At 44.2% G+C, this 21,910-nt stretch overlaps 1 protein-coding gene across 1 annotated transcript; it reads left to right on the top strand.

Moving 5' to 3' along the window:
* The first annotated feature begins 3,239 nt into the window (after positions 1 to 3,239).
* Positions 3,240 to 21,381, top strand: ADSL (adenylosuccinate lyase). The gene is made up of 12 exons (XM_041755376.1): positions 3,240 to 3,459; positions 7,431 to 7,634; positions 9,627 to 9,671; positions 10,503 to 10,582; positions 15,485 to 15,656; positions 15,868 to 15,914; positions 16,579 to 16,669; positions 17,303 to 17,372; positions 17,520 to 17,667; positions 19,526 to 19,616; positions 20,467 to 20,556; positions 21,249 to 21,381. The coding sequence occupies exons 1-12, from the start codon at positions 3,289 to 3,291 to the stop codon at positions 21,333 to 21,335; spliced, it is 1,296 nt and encodes a 431-aa protein (XP_041611310.1). The 5' UTR covers positions 3,240 to 3,288; the 3' UTR covers positions 21,336 to 21,381.
* Positions 21,382 to 21,910: the final 529 nt, after the last annotated feature.

Genomic DNA, 21,910 nt, shown 5'->3' with positions numbered 1-21,910 from the left:
TGGCTTCCATCTTTCCAAATTTACCTCCCTCTCTTTTCACCTTTGTCCCCTCCACTGCAGCCTCATCAGCTGACCACTCTATCCCAGTGCTGAGTACAATGCCTGGCACACAGTATACACCATTGCAGAATAAATGATCCTAATGGGTAATACATTACATCAAGAATTCGTTTAAGAAAGGGGCAGCTCAGGTGGCTCAGTGGTTTAGCGTTGGCTTCAGCCCAGGGTGTGATCCTGGAGACCTGGGATCAGGTCCCGCGTCAGGCTTCCTGCATGGAGCCTGTTTCTCCCTCTGCCTGTGTCTCTCATGATTAAATAAATAAAATCTTTAAAAAAAAAATTTTGTTTCAGAAAGGACAGAGGGGCACCTGGCTGGCTCAGTCGGTAGAGCATGCAACTTGATCTCAGAGTTGTGAGTTCAAGCCCTATGTTGGGTGTGGAGCCAACTTAGATTTTTTTTTTTTTAAAGTAAGACTCCTGACCTAGGGATGTTAATCTAGGTAACAGTGACAACCAGTTGGAAGTGTCTAGGTTTCTTTTGAAGATCAAGAGCCAAAACTTTAGAGAACCTGAAGACTCAGAAGGCAAGCCTTACAGATGTGCAAGTAGTTTCCAAGGGGAGGAAAGGTGGATTAAATCTTGAGGAAACTCCCACTGCTTCCTTTTCCAGCAATGAGAAGGGAAAATGTTAGCAAAGAAAGAGCCGTCAGAAAGAGAGGGGAATCAGTACAGTTTTGTTTTCAAAGCAAGGGGGAGGGCTTGTCAAAATTGATAAGCACCAGAATCAACCAAGGAGGGGGGGATCTAGTATAGGAAAAAAAGAAAAATTGTTGGGCTCAAAAATGAAAATGACAGAAAGATGTACACTAAGAAGCTGGGTCCCAGTTATTTCCCTGCCTATTTCATTCCCTGCATGTTCCCCCAGCACACAGACTTTATTAATGATTCTTTTTTTAAAATATTGAAGTATAAAAAAAAATAAAAAAATAAAAAAAAAAAATAAAATAAAATATTGAAGTATAGTTCACACACAATATTACATACTAGTGGTTCTTCATGCATATATAGTATATATGTATAGTATATATGTATAGTGTATATAGTATATATGTATATATATATAGTATATATGTATATAGTATATATGTATAGTATATATATATATATAGTATAGGCAAACGAATCTATTATCTCCCTATATAAGGGCCTTTTGATTTGTTCATTACAGGAAGTTACTGGGGGATCAATGAGTGTAGTTTGGAGGAAACCAGGGGACAGAGGTTGTGTCACAGTGCTAAGAAATAAAGCAGAGGAAAAAAAAAAGAAAGAAAGAAAGCAGGAAAGGGAGTGTGGTTTTTTTGTTGTTGTTGTTTGTTTTGTTTTGTTTTGTTTTGTTTTGTTTTGTTTTGTTTACTACAGGAGTCCCAGACAGTGAACTAGGGAGTCAGCTTCTGTTCTTGCCTTTGCTCGTCACTGTACACCTGGGGATCATCAGCCACATCCTGCAGGTGAGAAGACCCAGGTGCTGAAAGATAAGTAATTGCAAATCACATGGTGCCAGGAACAGTTGGTGACAACACAGCCAGAAAGAGAGGTTTCCATGTTAAGGAGGTAACAGAGCAAGTGGAGATGTTTCTATAGTGGGAGAGACCTGTGCACTTTATTTTTTAAAATCACAAGAAGGGAGGCAGAACTAGAGAGATTAAAGATTTGACATAAAATAACTGAAAGAGCAAGATCCTAAATGAACATCTAGAAAACTGGAGGCAGAAACTCCTTGTTGAGGGGTGAAAGTGACAGCAGAGTGAAGCAGAGGCAGGAAGACTGAGGAGACAGTTGAGTTTGCAACAGTTGCAGTGGAAAGTGAGAACAGTAAACTCATCACTGCACATCAAAGCAGTGACAGTGACGACACACTCTGTAAAGAGTGGGAAGCTCCAGGGAGTATATTCTTCATCCTCCCAGAATTGCCCTCACCTCCCAACACTGAGCCCCTGCGGCTCAAGAAGGGATGTAGACCTGAGTGATGAACCCAGGTAACTAACTGATGGGCTTCTCTGATGGCCCAAGGTATTCTGGAATTAGTGCTGCTGTCAATTCTGGCTGTTAATTCTGGAGTTCAGGTGGAGGCATGAAGGATGCGTGGAATAAGGACACTGAAGAAATGTGAGAGGTAGGGAAAGAGGAAGTGTAGTCAAATCTTGGCTACTGTGGGCCTTATTTCTCTCTGTGCTAGATTCCTTTGGGGAGCATTCACTTATCCAGCAGACATTTACCGAGCACCTCTACTATGCTAGATCCTGTGCTAGGGGCCAGGTACACAGTGACCAAGATGTAATGATCTCTGATCATGATGAGATGACATAATTTCTGCCCCCACCAAGAGTGCCATCAGTTGGAAAGGCAAAAAAACTGAACTCTGGTGTGAGTTACCAGAGTCCTGTAAGAAGCCAGGAGTTCACTCATTATCTAGGAGATCCCAGAGGCCCATAGGGTTTTGAGTGAATCCATGAATAAATGAAAGCAGAGATGGAAAGGTGACAGAAAAAGAAACTGTTGTCAAAAGCAATAAGATCTTGAAGCCTTGAGCTCTAATCAGCAACCTTTTTTTCCCCCCCAAAGTAAGCTCTACACCCAAGCTGGGGCTTGAATTCATGACCCTGAGATCAAGGGTCGCACACTGACTGGGCCAGCAAGGCACCCCTAATAGGCAACTTTTAATATCCCTGAAGTATCATGGGTCTTCTCCCTACTGAGGAACTCAGAAATAGGTTATTTCAAAGCAGCACAGTGCCTGCCACTGTAGCAAAGAAGGGGTACATTTGGAACTGCTAAGAACCGAGTGTCTGGAGCCTGTCTGTCTGCATTCAACTCCTAGCTTTCCCCCGCCCACCAGAACAATCTCAGGACACACAAGCTGCCTGTGCCTTTGTTTTGCTACCTGCAAAATGGGGACCGTAAGATAAGATAGGCTAGCATTTATTGAGCACTAACTCTGTGCATTGCACCAAAGGCAGGCCTTTTTTCAGATGGGGACACTGAGGCACAGAGTGGCTACTTAACTTATGAAACGTTAAACATATTTCTTGCACACGAAGAGAAACTCGTCAAAACTCAGCAGCAAGCAGGAGAAGCGCCACAGACAGCTCTGAGCGCTCAGGTCTCCCGAAACCGCCGGGGCGGGGCCAAGGGAGGAAGTCCCGCCTCCAAATGGAGGAAGTCCCGCCCCGCACTTCCGCTCCACGCCCCCGCTGGTCCTACCTCCTGGAGCAGGGTAGCGTGTTGGGGATGGCGGAGGCTGGGGACCGCGGTGGGCAGCAGGCGGCCTGCGGGCACGACAGCTACTGCTCGCCGTTGGCCTCCCGTTACGCCAGCCCGGAGATGTGCTTCATGTTTAGCGACAGGTGCAAGTTCCGGACCTGGCGGCAGCTCTGGCTGTGGCTGGCGGAGGCTGAGCAGGTAACGCGCGGCGGGGAGGGGAGCGCGGGGAGGGGAGCGGGGGAGAGGGGAGAGGCGGGACGGACGGGGAGGGCACGCCCCAGCACGTGCGGGGCTCGGGGCCGAGCGGGGGCGGGAGCCCGGGCCTTGGGGGCAGCTGCGCTGCTATTTTCAGCCGAGTGTCCCTTTCCTGAGGAGGTGTGGCCGCAGGAAGGTCAGGGCAGAGGCCCGGGAATCGACACCTGTTGCCTCCCCTGTGTTGACTCAGGGAGGTTAGAGACCCGGGGGCGGCGGGAAATGCACGCTGCGGTTCTAAGGATCTATCTCGGCCCTTCCTGCAGGAATACTACGCCGGCCAAGGACACCGAGCGCTCGCTACGTGCTGTTGTGCTGCGCTAATTTCTTCCCTCGTCTCTTCCCGTTTAACCCATAAAGACTTGGCACGCCTGGTGGTGCTCGCCCCACGTTCTGTGGGAGAGGGCAAGCCTCAGTGATAGCTGAGCGCGTAACTTGACCCTGACCAGGGTGTGAACCTGCCTCGGTGCAGAGCCTGAGCGCTTGGCCACTTCGTCTTCCCCACTTGCCTCAGAGTAGTTGGTGACAGGACTGCCCGCTCCACTCGGCTGCGTTCCGCTTTCCCGAGGCGGGAGAATCAGGGTCGGGGATTATTAGATTGGGTTTCTGGGGTCTCTCATGAGAGCTGCACATAGAGTTATGTAGCCCAAGGCTTTCAGAAATAACTCCAGAGGGGCCTTCCTGGAGGAGTCGAAGGAAACTGAAGGTGATCCAGAGAGCTATAAAGTTTCAGGGCAAAGTGCCACAACAGGCGAGATGGCAGTGTCCTCTGGAAGGACATCAGTAAACATGGAAACAATGTGAGTAGTGCCTGGGACCGAGGTACAGCGCAACTCCCCAAACGGGAGACTCTTCCTGGATTCTCCCCCTCGCCTCACTGTGCTCCAGAAAATTAAGTGACCTAAGAATAGTGGACACTTTTTATCATGCCTACTATGTGCCCGGCACTGTCTTAAGACCTTGTGTGTTAATGGCTCATTAATCCTCAAAACAACGTTGTATGATAAGTCCTGTTTTACAGATGTTTGACAGATGGTGGAATGGAGGCACAGAAAGCCTTCATAAACTATTGGCTCTGATAACGATAATGGGTAGAGGAGGACATTGATAGTGTGTTGTGATTTATCATGTACTGGCTTGTACTCTTTTCTCTTTCACATGATACTCCATGATATAGATGAGGATAGTGGTGCCCGAAGCCTTCGCAGGATCACCATAGCTAGTAAATGTCTTCTGGCTGGAATTGAAATGTAGGGTCCTCTAAATATGTGTTCTTTCCTCTGCCCAGTTTACACATTGCCTGAAATGCATACAATTTTGGTATAATCTCCTGCGTTTGGATTATCTGTTAGGGTGTCAAAATGAGCATGAATTGCATAATAATTTAGTAGGTAAGAAAAAAGTTGAGTAAGAAATTAGGAGAAATGCAGAAAAGCTGGAGTAGGGGATGAATTTTAACAAGATGCCTTGCGTCGGGGTAGGAAGCAGTTTGGCCACACCGCCCCCTGCTGCTTTGCTTTGGGAGGAGCCCTGAGATACCCTACCCACTGGCTAACAATCCAAGGCTGCTCTGCCCATGTGGTGTCTGAGCTCTTAAAATATGACTAGTGTGACTGAAGAACTGAATTTTTACTTTTTAATTTCAATCACTTTAAATGTAAACAGCCACATCTGGCAAGTAGCTACCATCCTGAACAAGATAGGCCTAACATGCAAGATCCTCCCCAGGGCCAATGCTTTAGAGTTTCAAGTGACGTTTGTTTGTTTGTTTTTAAAGATTTTATTTATTTATTCATAAGGAACACAGAGAAAGAGAAGGAGGCAGAGACACAGGCAGACGGAGAAGCAGGCTCCATGCCGGGAGCCTGACTCAGGACTTGATCCCGGAACCCCAAGATCACATCCTGGGTGGGAGGCAGGCGCTCAACCGCTGAGCCACCCAGGCATCCCTCCAGTGAGGTTTGAATGAATTTCACCAGTCTGTATATTAACTATTAACTTGAATCCTGGGTTTTGAGCGGCCTGTGGGTTGCAAGCTGTTTTTTGCTAGCCCAATTTTTCCAGTGATGGAAGAATGTAAGATGTTGATGTGTTTATTTTCTCAGTGACATTCTGTAAAAGTTTTTGGCTTTACTATATTTGCTGTATATAATTTGTTGGCAAAACCGCTTGCAACTTTTTTTTTTTTTTAATTTTTTAATTTATTTATGATAGTCACACACACAGAGAGAGAGAGAGGCAGAGAGACACAGGCAGAGGGAGAAGCAGGCTCCATGCACCGGGAGCCTGACGTGGGATTCGATCCGGGGTCTCCAGGATCGCGCCCTGGGCCAAAGGCAGGCGCCAAACCGCTGCGCCACCCAGGGATCCCTACTTGCAACTTTCTTAATTTTCATTTCTCTAAGTAAATCCACTTGGCTAAAATATAAAGCTGTGGCCTAGATCCCACACGTAGGGCACTTACAGGCCAAGCACTAAGAGGTATGCAATAAATACAAGCTCTCTTTAGGGGAGCATACATTCTACGGGGAGGGACAGGCTAATAGATTTATAAAAATGTCATTTGGTTATAACTGCTGTAAATAAATTTAGGCTAAAGGGATAGATGAATGAGATAAGGATGTTTCACAGTGGAGTCAGGAAAGACCTCTTTGAGGAGATGATATTTGAGACCAGAGACCAAAGCATGTGAGCCATGAGCCAGGCAGTGATATATGGGCAGAGTGAACAAAGATCAGAATTATATTGTTTATTTTGATGTTTACTTAGAATGTAATTTGCCATGATTCATTAAGAAAATCATGCCCTCCAGGGCATCTGGGTGGCTCAGTCGGTTGAGCATCTGACTCTTGGTTTCTGCTCTGGTTGTGATCTCAGGGTTGTGGTATTGAACCCCACATGGGGCTCCACAGTCTGTGGAGTCTGCTTGAGATTCTCTTTTCCTATGTCCCTCCCCATGTGTGTGCTTGCTCTCTCCCTCTCTCTCTTCCTCTCTGGAGTAAATAAAATCTTTTTTTAAAAAGGAAAAAGAATATTGTGCCCTCCTCCGTGTGCTTTTAGCTACTTCAAGTTTTATTTTAATTTTTTCTAAAGATTTATTTATTTTAGGGTGTGTGTGTGTGTGAGGGAGGTGGCAAGAGGGCGTAGCAAAGAGAGAGGGAGAAGCAGACTCCCCACTGAGCAGGGAGCCTGTTGCAGGGCTCAATCCCAAGTCCCTGAGATCATGACCTGAGCTGAAATCAAAAGCTGGTGACACTGGGATCCCTGGGTGGCGCAGTGGTTTGGTGCCTGCCTTTGGCCCGGGGCACGATCATGGAGACCCGGGATCGAATCCCACGTCGGGCTCCCTGCATGGAGCCTGCTTCTCCCTCTGCCTGTGTCTCTGCCTCTCTCTCTCTCTCTCTGTGTGTGTGACTATCATAACAAACAAACAAACAAACAAACAAACAAAAAAGCTGGTGACACTTAACCAACTGAGCCACCCAGAGCCCCGCCCCAAATTTTAATTTGAGAATTGGGAGGTGGAGGGCCCCTGGGTGACTCAGTTAGTTGAGTGCTTTTGGCTCTGTATTGAGTCCTGCATCGGGCTCCCTGCTCAGTGGGGAGTCTGCTTCTCCCTCTCCCTCTGCCCCTCCCCTCTGCTTATTCTCTCTCCCAACCATATAAATAAATAAAATCTTAAAAAAAAAAAATAAAGAAGGGCATGACTCAGAGCTCCAGGTAGGTCCTCCTCAACCCCTGGATTCTCATCTCCATTCACCTCTGAACTCGTCCTTTTAAAAAAAAAAAAGAAAAAAAAAAAAAAGAAGCATTAGGAGGTGGAGCATAAATGCTAATATAAACCAGTTTTTTTCTTGGTGTCACTTCAAGTCATTGTGACACTTGAGGTTATTTATTTTGTTTTGCTTGTTCTGCAGGCATTGGGTTTGCCTATCACAGATGAACAAATCCAGGAGATGAAATCAAATCTGGACAACATCGACTTCAAGATGGCAGCTGAGAAAGAGAAACAGTTGCGACATGATGTGATGGCTCATGTGCATACGTTTGGCCACTGCTGCCAGAAAGCTGCTGCCATAATTCATCTTGGTGCCACCTCCTGCTATGTTGGAGACAATACAGTAGGAGCCTCTGTTGTTTTGTTTCCACTTAGGATTTATACATTTTATTTGATTTTGTCTAGTTTGAGGAAGTGACTCCATAGATCTTTAGTTTTAGGAAGTATCCTAAATTCAGGAATTTTCTGCTTTTGTTATCTTTCCAATCTAAACTATAAGCCCCTAATGATCTCCATAAAATAAGGCCAGCAGAGCATAAACCACATATCTGTTTATGCCTTGGTTGGCTGGACATAAGTCGAGGTTGTAGTGTTTTAGTGGCAAGGTAACTGTCCAAAGGGATTTTCTTTCCAAAGTCCTTTATAACTCTTTGCTGTACTTCTGAAAAAAAGAAAGGATTGCATAATTATTCTTTTTTTATTCGTTATGGTTCTTTCACAAAACAATTAGTAGAAGCAGCTTATCGTCAAACATGAAAAAGTAATAATCACATTTTCCTAGAGTTTACTGGTGCTTGGCAGTATTCTGAGCACTTTGTATGTGTTGCTTCATTTATTCACAACAAACATAAGAGAGTTGCTTTTGTCTCTATTCTTTTTTTTAAAGATTTTAAGTAGACCCAGCACCCAACATTTGGTTCGAGCTCACAACCCTGCAATCCAGAGCCACACGATCTTACTAACTGAGCTAGCTCAGTGCCCCCTTTTAGCTCTGTTTTTCAATAGCTTCTTGAGGTGTTGTTTACATACCATGAATTTACCCATCTTAAGTGTATAATTCAATGAATTTAGTAAATTTATGCAGTACATTCTTCACTCCAGTTTTGTGACACATCCCTCACTCAGAAGTTCTCATGCTTGTTTGCAGTCAGTTCTCACTCCTGCTTTCCAGCCCAAGCGACCATTGAGCTGTTCTCTTCCTCTGTAGTTTTGCCTTTTCTGATAATAACATATAAATGAAATCAGAGTATGTAGTCTTTTGGATCTGGGTTTATGAACCCTGTCTCTACAACTGAGGACACTTAAAGAGAGGCTGAAGAACGTGCCTAATGCCACACAGCTAGGAGGATACAAGTCCAGGGAGAATGACTTCAAAGCTGTGCTTTACACTGTGCTGTAGGACCAGAAGTTCGATCCCAGATATGCTTCCAATTCAGAAAGAAGCCACTGATTTTTTTAAGATTTTATTTATTTATTCATGAGAGACAGAGAGAGATGCAGAGACACAGGCAGAGGGAAAAGCAGGCTCCACGCAGGGAGCCCAATGTGAGACCTGATCCCGGGACCCTAGGATCACGCACTGGGCCAAAGGCAGGTGCTAAATTGCTGAGCCACCCAGGGATCCCCAGAAGCCACTAATTTTTAAGTTGCCCCAAATACTTGTAGTCTCAAATGGTACATAATTAAGGACAGCTAAAGAAAGAACAACAGTCATCTTACTTGGAATATAGTTGTTTTACGTGTGAGGTCAGACCCAGCAATTATTATCTCACTGACTGGCCTGAAATAAATCTCTTATTTCCCTCCAGAATGGCTTCAGATTTCCTAAACCTTGATGTTCCGATTCATGTCTTTTTGTTGTTAGCGGTTATAGATGTGAACAACGGAGGTGAAACTAATGAAATGTGCCCCCTGGAAGCTTCTCAGAGACTCAGACGCTCCTCTTTGGGAAGATCTAGAGCTTGTTGACCTGGACATCATCACAGTATCTTGGATGAGGGTTGCCCTGTAACTGTTTTCCAGTTCCTGTCTAGGTTGCTGTGCTTTTAAAACCGTAAACTGTTGTCGTTTTAGATACCACATATATAGGCCTTTACTAGCATAAGGGTTTTGTTCCTCAGAGATCCCAGAAGCACGACTGTCTAGGTTGTGTGCTTTTAAAACCACAATCTGAAAAGAACAACTTCTGTTAACATCTTCTGGCTTGCACAGAGGGTTGCAATAGTGAGGTAGGCAGCTAGCTGAGAAGCCCAGTTGTGATGGCCTAAAAGTGTTATGTAATAATATTGTTTGGGCAAAGCTGTCTAATATGAGACCACTACATTTTCCTTTGCAGGACCTGATTATTCTTAGAAATGCGATTGACCTGCTCTTGCCAAAGGTAAGGTTTGCCAGCCCTGGGTTCCCCATGATAGGAGATGGGCATCACTTCCTAATAAATCAGTGCAATGTGAATATTAAATAGATTCTCCTTTACTCAGATGAATGATCCTGTATCTCCTCTGTAGAACTAATTGTCTCTCTTTGGGTTAAAATGTGCTAAGTGAATGCTTTTTAAAACACAGCTTTTTAAATGAAGGAAGTTAGCCAGCAGCTTATTGTTGAAATAGGTGGTCAGATTTATGATTTTGTCCTGTTTTTCTGCATGAGTATATAAGTCGTCTTAAAATTGTGCACAAAAAGTTCATGACTCTTTTGGTAGTTGTTCCTCAGAGATCCCAGAAGTATGGCTGTCTAGGTTGCTGTGCTTTTAAAACCGTAATCTGAAAAGAACAACTTCTGTTAACATCTTCTGGCTTGCACAGAGGGTTGCTAATAGTGAGGTAGGCAACTAGTTCAACATTGGTTGAACACTGGTTACTTTGAACTCTTCAAGGCACTTTTTTTCTTTTTAAGATTTATTTATTTATTCAGAGAGAGAGAGAGGCAGAGACACAGGCAGAGGGAGAAGCAGGCTCCATGCAGGGAGCCTGATGTGGGACTCGATCCTGGGTTTCCAGGATCACATCCCAGGCTGCAGGCGGCACTAAACCGCTGAGCCACCAGGGCTGCCCTCTTCAAGGCACTTTGAGATACAGAGATGAAAAGATAATGCCTCTGCCTTTCACAGCCTAGAGATTTAATTTTTTATTAAATTGTCTAAAAGTTTAGTTCCTGATTATGTAACGAGCTCACCCTAAACTTACTCTTTACTATGTGGTCTCTCTTATAGCTTGCTAGAGTGATCTCTCGGCTTGCTGACTTTGCTAAGGAACGAGCTGATCTTCCTACCTTAGGTTTCACACATTTCCAGTAAGTGATATGGTTACTTCATGGGTTGTGGGCTTGTTTGTGTGCATTTGACTTTCATTTCCTCTTTCAGTTTACCTTCTCCATGGAAGCCTGGAGGTGAAGACTCTCAAAACATAATTTAAGCAAATAACTTGGGATGCTTATGAAGAATGAACCTTGTCCCTATCTGAGAAGCTATACTCATAAGAGTTCATTTGGGGAACATTGGGAGACATGAATCAAGAGCCTTAGAAAGCATTCATGCTCCTTTTTTTTTTTTTAATTTTTATTTATTTATGATAGTCAGAGATAGAGAGAGAGGCAGAGACACAGGTAGAGGGAGAAGCAGGCTCCATGCACTGGGAGCCCGACGTGGGATTCGATCCCGGGTCTCCAGGATCGCGCCCTGGGCCAAAGGCAGGCGCCGAACCGCTGCGCCACCCAGGGATCCCGCATTCATGCTCCTTGATTTAGTCTTCCATTTTTGAGACTCTTGCCCAAGAAAGTAATCTAAATTTTGCAAAAAGCCTATATACAAAGATGTTTGTTAAAATACTAGTTTTTTTGTTTTTTAAAGATTTTATTCATTCATTCATGAAAGGCACACAGAGAGAGAGAGAGAGGCAGAGACACAGGCAGAGGGAGAAAGCAGGCTCCATGCAGGGAACCTGACATGGGACTTGATCCCGGGTCTCCAGGATCAGGCCCTGGGCTGAAGGTGGCGCTAAACCGCTGAGCCACCTGGGCTGCCCAAAATACTAATTTTGATAATAAGCATTGGAAACAATCTAAATGGCCACAATGATAGAGTAATTCAAGAAGGTAAAGTATATAGTATGGTTATAGACTGGAATAATATGCAGCCATTAAATGATGCATGTAAGACTAATATTGTGGAAATATGCTCAGGTTAACATTATGGGAAAAAATTACACATGGTAGATTGTACAAAGATTGGAAGAAATTACACCAAGATGTAAATATTGATTTCTCTAGTTTATGGGATAATAGGATAATTAAAATTTTCCCTATATTTTATATTTCTGATTTTTTAAAATGTGCAAGCATTTTTATGATAAATCCTTTTCAAAACAGAGAATGTCATTTTTGGAATATTAGTAGCAGATTTCTAATGATGGTATTTCAGTAGTGGTGTGTTAACATCTGCCTTAGGTTTTGATGGGGTATTGCTATTGCAACAAGGATATTATTTTCTATAATTTAGGAAAGTCTGCTGAGTTTAATCTTCATCAAAGTTAGGGCATGCATTTACTGGTAGCAGAAACCTGAAGAAATTGTTCATGAGGAGTCATTGTGCAGTGTGTAGGGGTTGGCCGTGACACATATTGCCTTCTGCTGGCTTCTTGGCATTACTAGAGTTGTAACTTCTCTTCCTCTCCTGTGACTATTGGAGAGTGATCAGAGAATGCACGCATCCCAGTATTCCTCTGGGTATAGTGTGATGAGAGGTACCTGCTGCCACAGTTAGCAGGCCTTAAACACTTAGAAAATGTATTGATGAAGGGTGCCTGGGTGGCTCAGCGGTTGAGCATCTGTCTTTGGCTCAGGGTGTGATCCTGGGGGAGAGAGAATCTCGAGTCCCACATCAGGCTCCCTTTGAGGAGCCTGCTTCTCCCCTGCCTCTGTCTCTGCCTCTCTCTCTCTCTCATGAATAAATAAATAAAATCTTAAAAAAAAAAAAAAAAAACTATCGATGCATAGGTATCATCTCATTATAGGTCAGTCCCTGTAATTAAAAAGCAGCTTTGGGGCACCTGGCTGGCTCAGTTTGTAGAATATACAACTCTCAACCTCAGGGTTGTGAGTTTAAGCCCCATGTTGAGCATGGAGCACACTTTAAAAAAGGTTGGGGGTGCCTGAGTGGCTTAGTATAGCGGCTGACTTTTGATTTTGGCTCAGGTCATGATCTCAGGGTCCTGGGATTGAGCCCTCTGTCAGACTCCCTGTGTGGTGGGAGTCTGCTTCAGAGTTCCCGTTCTCCCTCTGCACCTCCCCCTGCTCTTTCTCTTTCTCTCTTTTTATTTTATTTATTTATTTATTTATTTTATGCATTTATTCATTCATTCATTCATTCATTCATTCATTCATTCATTCATGAGAGACACACAGATTGAGAGAGAGGCAGAGACACAGGCAGAGGGAGAAGCAGGCTCCACACAGGGAGCCCGATGTGGGACTCGATCCGGGGTCCCCAGGGTCACACCCCAGGCTCCAGGCGGCGGTAAACCGCTGCGCCACCGGAGCTGCCCTATTTATTTGTTTTTTAAAAAGATTTTATTTATTTATTCATGAGAAACACAGAGAGAGAGAGAGGCAGAGACACAGACAGAGGGAGAAGCAGGCTTCCATGCAGGGAGCCTGACATGGGACTCGATCCCGGGTCTCCAGGATCACACCCCGGTCCAAAGGTGGCGCTAAACCGCTGAGCCACCAGGGCTGCCCTCTCTCTTTCTTTTTAAAGATTTTATTTATTCATGAGAGACACAGAGAGAGAGTCAGAGATACAGGTAGAGGGAGAACCAGGCTTCCTGCAGGGAGCCTAATGTGGGACTTGATCCCAGGACTCCAGGATCACACCCTGAGCTGAAAGCAGATGCTCAACCACTGAGCCACCCAGATGTCCCTCTTTCCCTCTCTCAGATAAATAAACCTTTTTTTTTTTTTTTTTAATAAACCTTTTTTAAAAGAGGAAGCAGGGGCAGCCCGGGTGACTCAGCGGTTTAGCGCTGCCTTCAGGCCAGGGCCTGATCCTGGAGACCCAGGATTGAGTCCCACATCAGGCTGCATAGAACCTGCTTCTGTCTCTGCCTGTGTCTCTGCCTGCCATCTCTTTCTCTCTCTCTCTCTCTCTCATGAATAAATAAATAAAATATTTTAAAAAATAATAAAAGGGAAGCAACTTTATTGAGATATAATTCACATGCTAAAAAATTCACCCTTTTTAAGTGCACAATTAGTGGTGCTGTTATTAAGATTTATTTCAGGGGTGCTTAGGTGGCTCAGTGGGTAAAGCGTCTGCCTTCGGCTCTGGGTTATGATCCCAGAGTCCTAGGATCAAGCCCGCAGCATTGCGCTCCCTGCTCAGTGGGGAGTTTGCTTCTACCTCTACCTCTTCTTTCTGCCTGCCACTTCCCCTTCTTGTGAGCGTGCACTCTCCCTCCCTTCTCCTCCTCCCCTCCCCCCTTCTCTCTCCCTCTTCCCTCCTTCTATCAAAGAAATAAAATCTTAAAAAAAAAAAAAAGATTTATTAGAGAGCAAGTGGGGAGAAGTGCAGGGGGAGAGGGGGAGAGAATCTCAAGCTGACTCTCCACTTGAGATTGACATGGGGCTCAATCCTACTGCCCTGAGATCACCACCTGAGCCAAAATCAAGAGTCGGATGCCCAACTGACTGAGCCAACTATGTGCCCGTAATTAGTGACTTTTTAATATATTTACAGAGTTACAAAGTCACTAGTACATAATTTCAGAATATTTCCATCACCCCTCAAAAAAAAAAAACCTATGCCCATTAGCAATCACTCCCATTCCCTCCTGGCAATCAATGTCTCCTCCTGGCAATCACAATCTATTTTCTGTCTATGGATTTGCCTCTTCTGGACATTTTATTTAAATAGAGTCATACAATATTCATCTTGGTATAACTGGCTTTATTCACTTAATATAATGTTTTCAGTGTTCATCCATATTGTAGCATGTAGGTTTTTTGTTTTTTTTTTTGTTTTTTTTTATAGCCAGAATGGTGGATATACCAGATTTTGTTTGTCCATTCTTCAGTTAATAGACATTTGGGTTGTTTCTACTTTGTGGTTGTTATGTACAGTGCTGCTGTGAACAGATCCAGGCAAAGCCATTCACTTATACTAGTAATCTATTAGCAAGAGTTCGATAGAAAACTACTATGATATTTGGGGATATATTGTGCTTGTGGTGTGCCTTCATGTTGCCAGCTGTTTGTGTCATTAGCCTAGTGGGAGAGAAAATGCATCAGGGATGAGCTAGGTCATGTATTAGAACTCCAGCTTTATTGCAGTGTATTCGTAATTAAGTTTTGTGTTCAGAAACAGACCTACAAGGGATTGATTTAGACTTGGAACAGGGAGCAAAGCCACCAGGTGTACATTAGACCCTTGGTTGTGTGTGTTCTGGGGTTCTCCACAGCATGGCTAACCTCTTATCAGATCTGGTCTCATAGAGGCTTTCCTTCACTGGCAGTCTAGAGTAGCATTCTCCAGTGTCCTCATTTTATGTTTTCATATTTCTGACAAAAAAATCAATAGTTACTTTGTTTACTTGTTTACATCACAATATGAACTCCATTGGATAGGAGCCTTGTCTGTTTTATTTGTTGTATTTTCATATTTTTTTTAAAGATTTTATTTATTTATTCATGAGAGACAAGCGGAAAGAGAGGTACAGACACAGGCAGAGAGAGGGAGAAGCAGACTTCACGCAGGAAGCCCGACATGGGACTTGATCCCAGGTCTCCAAGATCACGACCTGGACTGAAGGCGGTGCTAAACCGCTGAGCCACCCGGGTACCCTATTTGTTGTATTTTCGAAACCAGAACACATTGGATACTTGATAAATATTTGTTACCTGAGTGTATTTAACTTGCCAGAGTCTGGGAACAAACAAGACAGACATTGTCCCTGCCCTTACATTGCCTCTTGATGATAAAGAAGTATATTAGGAGACCTTTAGTTTTATAATCATTGAAATTTTATGAAGGATCCTTATTTGCTGAAACTTCTTAGCTCTGGTTTTGTTTACCCTGGTTTCTCTATCTCTTTAATTCTTCCCCTTTCCAGAGGTAGCAGTTTATTTGAAGAAGCAGTGAAGCTTTTATGAAGTAAGTTCTTGGTTTGAGACTTCCATGTGTCCTTTTTGGGTCTTTTTCAGGCCTGCTCAGCTGACCACAGTTGGGAAACGTTGCTGTCTTTGGATTCAGGATCTTTGCATGGATCTCCAGAACCTAAAGCGTGTCCAAGATGACCTGCGCTTCCGAGGAGTAAAGGGCACGACTGGCACTCAGGCCAGCTTCCTGCAGCTCTTCGAGGGAGATGAACAGAAGGTATTCTGAGAGCAGCCAGGGGACATGGAAACTCAGTGGTGAGAGCATCAGAGATAAAGCTGACCTTCAGGATAGGAGGAGAGATTGATTTTGGGACAAGTGGAGTCTTTGGACTGGAACGGGTACCAAGGGTTGAAACCTGGGCAGGATATTGAGATGCTCTCATACAGGTCATACTTGGACTTCTACAGAAATGTCTTTTTCTTCCAAGGTAGAGCAGCTTGACAAGATGGTAACAGAAAAGGCCGGATTTAATAGGTAGGTAAATGGGGGAAAAGCGTTGGCTTCCCCTCCTGAGTGATGGAAGGCTTGTGTTCAGTGTACTGATAGATTTGACCCTAACTTTTTCTTCCTTTGTCCTCTACCCGTTTCCTTTTATCTGTGGCTTGGGTTTTATTTTCTTATAGTCTAGATTCTATCTTTTTGCAGTCTACAAGGAGAAGGCAAGTGTTTACTTCTGAGATTTTTAGGATAATCTCACCCATGTCGAGGTTCTCCAGTGGGTTCATCTAAATCTGATCATTTCCACTGAGGGCCACAAGGTTTCACCATGGCTCCTCCTTCCAGTCATTTCCATCAGGCTGTGTGACAGGACTTGGGTACACAGGCCCATGCTTCCTTCTTAGGTCTGGGGGTTAGTAAAAAGGGTGGAAGAACAGTTTGTCCCAGGAACATATCATTGAGTTCATCTGGGCTCAGTGTGACTAAGTATATATCAGTGAGACCAAGCTTTTGCTTAAGATCTGTTTTTGCTCATTTATTTGACACAGTCACATTTTGAAGAAAAAAAATTGTTTTTTCAGATTTTAAGTAATTTCTACACTAATAGAGGGCTCAGACTTAACCCTGAGATCAAGAGTTGCATGCTCTCAGCCAAGCACTGAAATATTTTCACTTACAGTTCTTTTCAATTGATTTCTAGGGCTTTCATCATCACAGGACAGACTTACACACGAAAAGTAGATATTGAGGTGCTGTCTGTGCTGGCTAGCTTGGGGGCATCTGTGCACAAGGTGAGTGGTGGTAGCAGTTTGTTGGGAGTGGAGCTGAGAGCTTTGCACACCTCAGAGAGATGGTATTGGCCTCGGACTTTTTTTTTTTTTTTTAAGATTTTATTTATTTATTCGTGAGAATACACAGGGAGGAGAGAGAGAGGCAGAGACACAGGCAGAGGGAGAAGCAGGCTCCAGGCAGGGAGCCTGACGTGGGACTTGATCCTGGGTCTCCAGGATCACGCCCTGAGCTGTAGGCGGCGCTAAACCGCTGAGCCACAGAGGCTGCCCGACCTTGGACCTTTATTTAGTCACATCTTTCAAGAGATGTCAAACTTCATTTTTACCATCTGGGGTCTGTAGGTAATACCTTTTAAATTAAGGTACATTAAAGGGCAAGACTAGCTCCAGTGTTTACACTAAAGCTCATCTTGCATTATCTTTCCTTGCTCTATCTTCAGCAGTGTTTCACAGAAGTGTTTCCATGCTCCCTTACTTGTTATCCCTGCTCTTCAGGAGCCGGAAGTCTGAGTGAGCTATTACTCTCCGGGAACTCTTGGAGAGGACGTGCTCACCTCCTCCATCAGGCTAGCCTGCTCCCAGAGTCCTGTGCACCAGCAGTGTGGGACGATGCCTGTGGCCCTTTCCTCCTAGATTTGTACTGACATACGACTCCTGGCAAACCTCAAGGAGATGGAGGAACCCTTTGAAAAACAGCAGATTGGTGAGTGTTCTGTGAAGATATGGGAGCACTACAGAGATGCTAGGAGGCCTGTGAGTGGTGTGTTAATAGTTCACCCAGCAGCATACTTGGGCACTCACTGTTCTCTGAAGTCTCTCTGCCTTTGCTTCTCCTCCTTGTATGTGGCAGGCTCAAGTGCGATGCCTTACAAGCGGAATCCTATGCGCTCAGAGAGGTGCTGCAGTCTTGCCCGGCACCTGATGACCCTTATCATGGACCCACTGCAGACGGCATCTGTGCAGTGGTTTGAGCGCACACTGGATGATAGTGCCAATCGGTCAGTAGAAGGGGGATGCCATGTACATGTACAGCAAGATGGGGGGAGGACCAGAAGAGGAGAAGCAAGTGGATATTTTGAGCATCTGTGCCCACTGAGCCTGGAGTATAGCAGGGAGGCAGGAACGTAGAACAGTGGGATGAGTGTTAGGATGAGTGGGTACAAGATAATCTCTGTGGTAGTGGTAGTGGTGGTAGAGGAGTCAGGGAAGGCTTCACAGAGGAGGTGATGCTTTAAGACCAAGAAATACAAGCATTTTAAAAAGACCTTTAGGATAAGATAAGAAGCACCTGGGTGGCTCAGTTGGTTAAGGTCTGATTTTGGCTCAGGTCATGATTTCAGGGTTGTGAGATCAAACCCTGTGTCAGGCTCTGCACTGGGTGTGGAGCCTGCTTAAGATTCTCTCCCTCCCCTGCTGCCCTTCCCAGCTCCCTCTCTATAAATAAATAAAGATAATAGGTCTTTTAAAAAAAAAAAAAAAAAAAACCAAGATTGGAAGCATATATGAAAGCATAAGGGCAGGAGAAAGAATAGTTAGGGAGTTATTAGTAGTCAGGTAGTACTAGGGAATAAAGTGTCTGTGGCAAGAGATGAGATGGGACACGATTACAGATCACAATTAATTTATGAACAGCCCTGTAAGCCTTGAAAAGGAATTTAGTTACTGTGCTAAAGGCAGGTGAGGTATCAACTGGTGTCTTGTCATGATTATGTGGTGGTTGGTTATGAGATGGGTCAGAAGTAATTTGTAGCTATGAATACAGTACCAACATACACATAGTTTTCTGCTTTATGTTTATACTTAAAGATTTTAGTTTTTAAGTAATTCTTATACACAATGTGGAGCTCGAACTTACAACCCTGAGATTGAGTCACATGCTCCACCCACTGAGCCAGCTAGACACCCCTATGTGTATACTTTTTTTTTTTAAGGTTTTATTTATTTGAGAGAGAGCAGAAGCAGGGAGGGGGGTGGAGGTACAGGGAGAAGCAGACTCCCCACTGAGCAGGGAGTCCAGTACAGGGACTGATCCATGACCCTGAGATCATAACCTGAGCCCAAGGCGGCGGCTTAGCCAACTAAGCCAGCCAGGCACCCCTATACTTTTTTAAAGCAGTTTCATGTTACTATGGTTTGCTTGCATTGTACTGGGATCTGAAAAGGATATATAGTTAAAGCTAGCTATCTTGGGATCTGTGTGTAACCCAGGGAATAAAACACTTATGGAAATAAGTCAGCTGTTGAATACTTTTCAGCAGGGTGTGACCTAATCAGATGTACCAGCGAAAACACCCTGCAACAATTTGGAGAATCAGTTGTAAGGGGACATAGATCTCATTAGAATGAGTTAGGAGGCTACTTAAAAAAAAAAAATCCAAGTCCACACTGGCAGTGATCAGAGAGGAAGGATATGGGTAAAATCAGGGACACATTGGCTGGCCTTGGTGGTGGACTAGAGTGAGTATTAAGATCAGGGATGGGGTGCTAGTGCCATTTACTGAGACAGGAGCAGCCACAGGGAGAAAAAGAGTGGGTTTGACCTGGTGAGCAGGAAGTAGTGAAAAAGTGGCTGAATCCAGTTTGGGGTTTGAGGTACCCAGAGATCAAACAGGTGGAGCTCTCCAGTGGAGTATATGATCTGGCTTGTAAGCAGGTGATCTGGACACCCCTTGTGGGGTGATCAGGATATTGGAGGTCATCAGGATATGGGGGTAGCTGAAGTCATGAGATTAAAGGAAATTGTCCACGTAGTACATGTGGCATGACAAGTCACACAGCTTCTGGGGACACACCCTACTTTTCACTAAAATTGATATTTGTTTAAAGAGATAACTGAATTGGCTGTTTGCTTTCCAGACGTATCTGTTTGGCTGAGGCATTTCTCACTGCAGATGCCATATTGAATACGTTGCAGAACATTTCTGAAGGATTGGTGGTATACCCTAAAGTAAGAAGCCTCAGTTAAAAAGTAAAATCTTAAGGAGAAGGATTGGAATGTGGGAGGGGCAGTGAAATATTTTCCTGCTTTATAGTGAGTGTGTTTGGGGAGCTGCATTCTGGTCTAACAGTTCTTCCCAACCAGAGCTCATTCCTAAGGTGGTGACGTAAGCTCTAGAGAACTAACTCTGAAATCCATAATAGACACATTTACAGAAAAAAGTAAATACTTTGAATTGGCTTACACTGTTTATGAGCATGAATCCTCAGCTCTGGTGTGACTGGCAGGGCAGACTATTTCCTTTGCCTGTTTTTAAGTACCTGAGGCAAATGGGTTCATTTCCATTGTGTACTTGGCTCTTGAGGTTGGGCACTGAAATTTAGCAAAGTTCAGGTTTTAGAAATCTTTCAAATGAAGCAACTTTCAAAAGTTTGTTTAAATCAATATTCCTTTTTTTTTTTTTATTTTTATTTATTTATTTATGATAGTCACAGAGAGAGAGAGAGAGAGAGAGAGAGAAAGGCAGAGACACAGGCAGAGAGAGAAGCAGGCTCCATGCACCGGGAGCCCGATATGGGATTCGATCCCGGGTCTCCAGGATTGCACCCTGGGCCAAAGGCAGGCGCTAAACCACTGCGCCACCCAGGGATCCCCTCAATATTCCTTTTTTAAATCAAAGTAATACTTTGGATTAGAAAGAAAACCGAAAAATACAGTGTGGATGAAAATGATCCATTCTACTCTCTGTCTTCATAAATAAGGCAGTTCATGTCCTTGTGTGTATTGTCGCACTAGATCTTTTACTGTGTGTATGACTTTATAACCTTGAACCACCTTAGCCCTCCGTTCATTCTTCTAGGTAATTGAGCGGCGCATTCGGCAAGAGCTACCTTTCATGGCCACAGAGAACATCATCATGGCCATGGTGAAATCTGGGGGTAACCGCCAGGTTTGTTTACCCCTCATGCGTGGATGAGTGGAAGTTTGCACCTTTAGTCCTGTTCTTCCTTTTTTTTTTTTTTTTTAAGATTTAGAGAGAGAGAGGCAGAGACACAGGCAGAGGGAGAAGCAGACTCCATGCAGGGAGCCCAACATGGGACTCGATCCTGGGACTCCAGGATCACACCCTGGGCTGCAGGCGGCGCTAAACCACTGCGCCACCGGGGCTGCCCTAGTTACAGGATTTAAAGTTGGAAGACAAACTGGAGGTAGGAGACCAGCAAGGAAGCTGCTGTAGGCGGCCACGTAGTAGATGACAAGGTTGTTGAGCCGAGGTGGTGGTAGTTGCAGATGAGGAGACTGCAGGGCCATTTAGAGAGTTAACCACTTGGCAGCTTGTTGAATGAAGAGGAGGGAAGAAGCAGTGAGGAGTTTAGCTTGGAGAACAGGGTAGACAATGGGAAGACCAACTAAAAGAACAGACAGGGCTGGTTTGTGGGGAAGCACATGTGGGCATGGTGGGTTGAACTGCCAGATATCTAGGGACAGATTTCTGAAAGGCAGTTGAGGAAAATAGAAGTTCAGTGGTGAAGTAAGAGTTTTATCAAATTATTTCTCAGTAATATAAACTGATACTGAAAAAGTTATCAAAGTTTGTCTTTACAACTTCTCTTGTCTGACATTTGCTTTCCTCTTTGGCAGGTGCAGAGATTCTTAGAAGAGGAGGTATATCCCCTGCTAAAACCATATGAAAGTGTAATGAAGGTGAAAGCAGAATTATCTCTGTAGAGTTGGAAAGAATTAAACAAGAAGTTGTTGGCTTCGTTAACTTTTATTGCTGGGTCATGGAAAATTTTTCTCTAATGCCTTATTTTATCTCAAGACCTGTTACCTTAAATTGGATACACTTTTTTTTTTCTTTTGCGTGGTGCTTCCACATTTTTCAGAGTTTATAGTGCAGAAATAAATTACATTGGGATGCCTGGGTGGCTCAGTGGGTTAAGCATCTAACTCGGTTTTGCTCAGGTCATGATCTCAGGGTTGTGAGATTGAACCCCATGTCAGGCTCTGTGCTCGATGTGAAGCCAACTTAAGATTCTCTCTCTCTCCCTCAGCCATTCTTACTGCCTGCCCTGCCGTTCCCTCTCTCTAAAAAAGACAAAAACAAAAAGGAAAGAAAAATGATGCCGTGTTGGACTCCGTTTTCTTTTCTTTTTTTTTAAGATTTTATTTGTTTATTCATGAGAGACACAGAAAGCCAGAGACATAGGCAGAGGGAGAAGTAGGCTCCCTGTGGGGATGCAACTCCAGGAGCCTATGATCACAACCTGAGCCAGAGGCAGACGCTCAACCACTGAGCCACC

Source organism: Vulpes lagopus, chromosome 5, assembly GCF_018345385.1.
Source record: "Vulpes lagopus strain Blue_001 chromosome 5, ASM1834538v1, whole genome shotgun sequence".
Taxonomy (NCBI): Eukaryota; Metazoa; Chordata; class Mammalia; order Carnivora; family Canidae; genus Vulpes; species Vulpes lagopus.
The sequence above is the reverse complement of the archived record's forward strand: the minus strand, read 5'-3'. Positions and strand labels throughout refer to the sequence as shown.

Excerpts from the sequence above, each read along its gene's own strand:
- ADSL (XM_041755376.1), top strand. The coding sequence starts at position 3,289 with ATGGCGGAGGCTGGGGACCGCGGTGGGCAGCAGGCGGCCTGCGGGCAC. Across the intron at positions 9,672-10,502 it reads TTGACCTGCTCTTGCCAAAG|CTTGCTAGAGTGATCTCTCG; the intron begins GTAAGGTTTGCC and ends TCTCTCTTATAG. Across the intron at positions 15,657-15,867 it reads TCGAGGGAGATGAACAGAAG|GTAGAGCAGCTTGACAAGAT; the intron begins GTATTCTGAGAG and ends TTTTCTTCCAAG.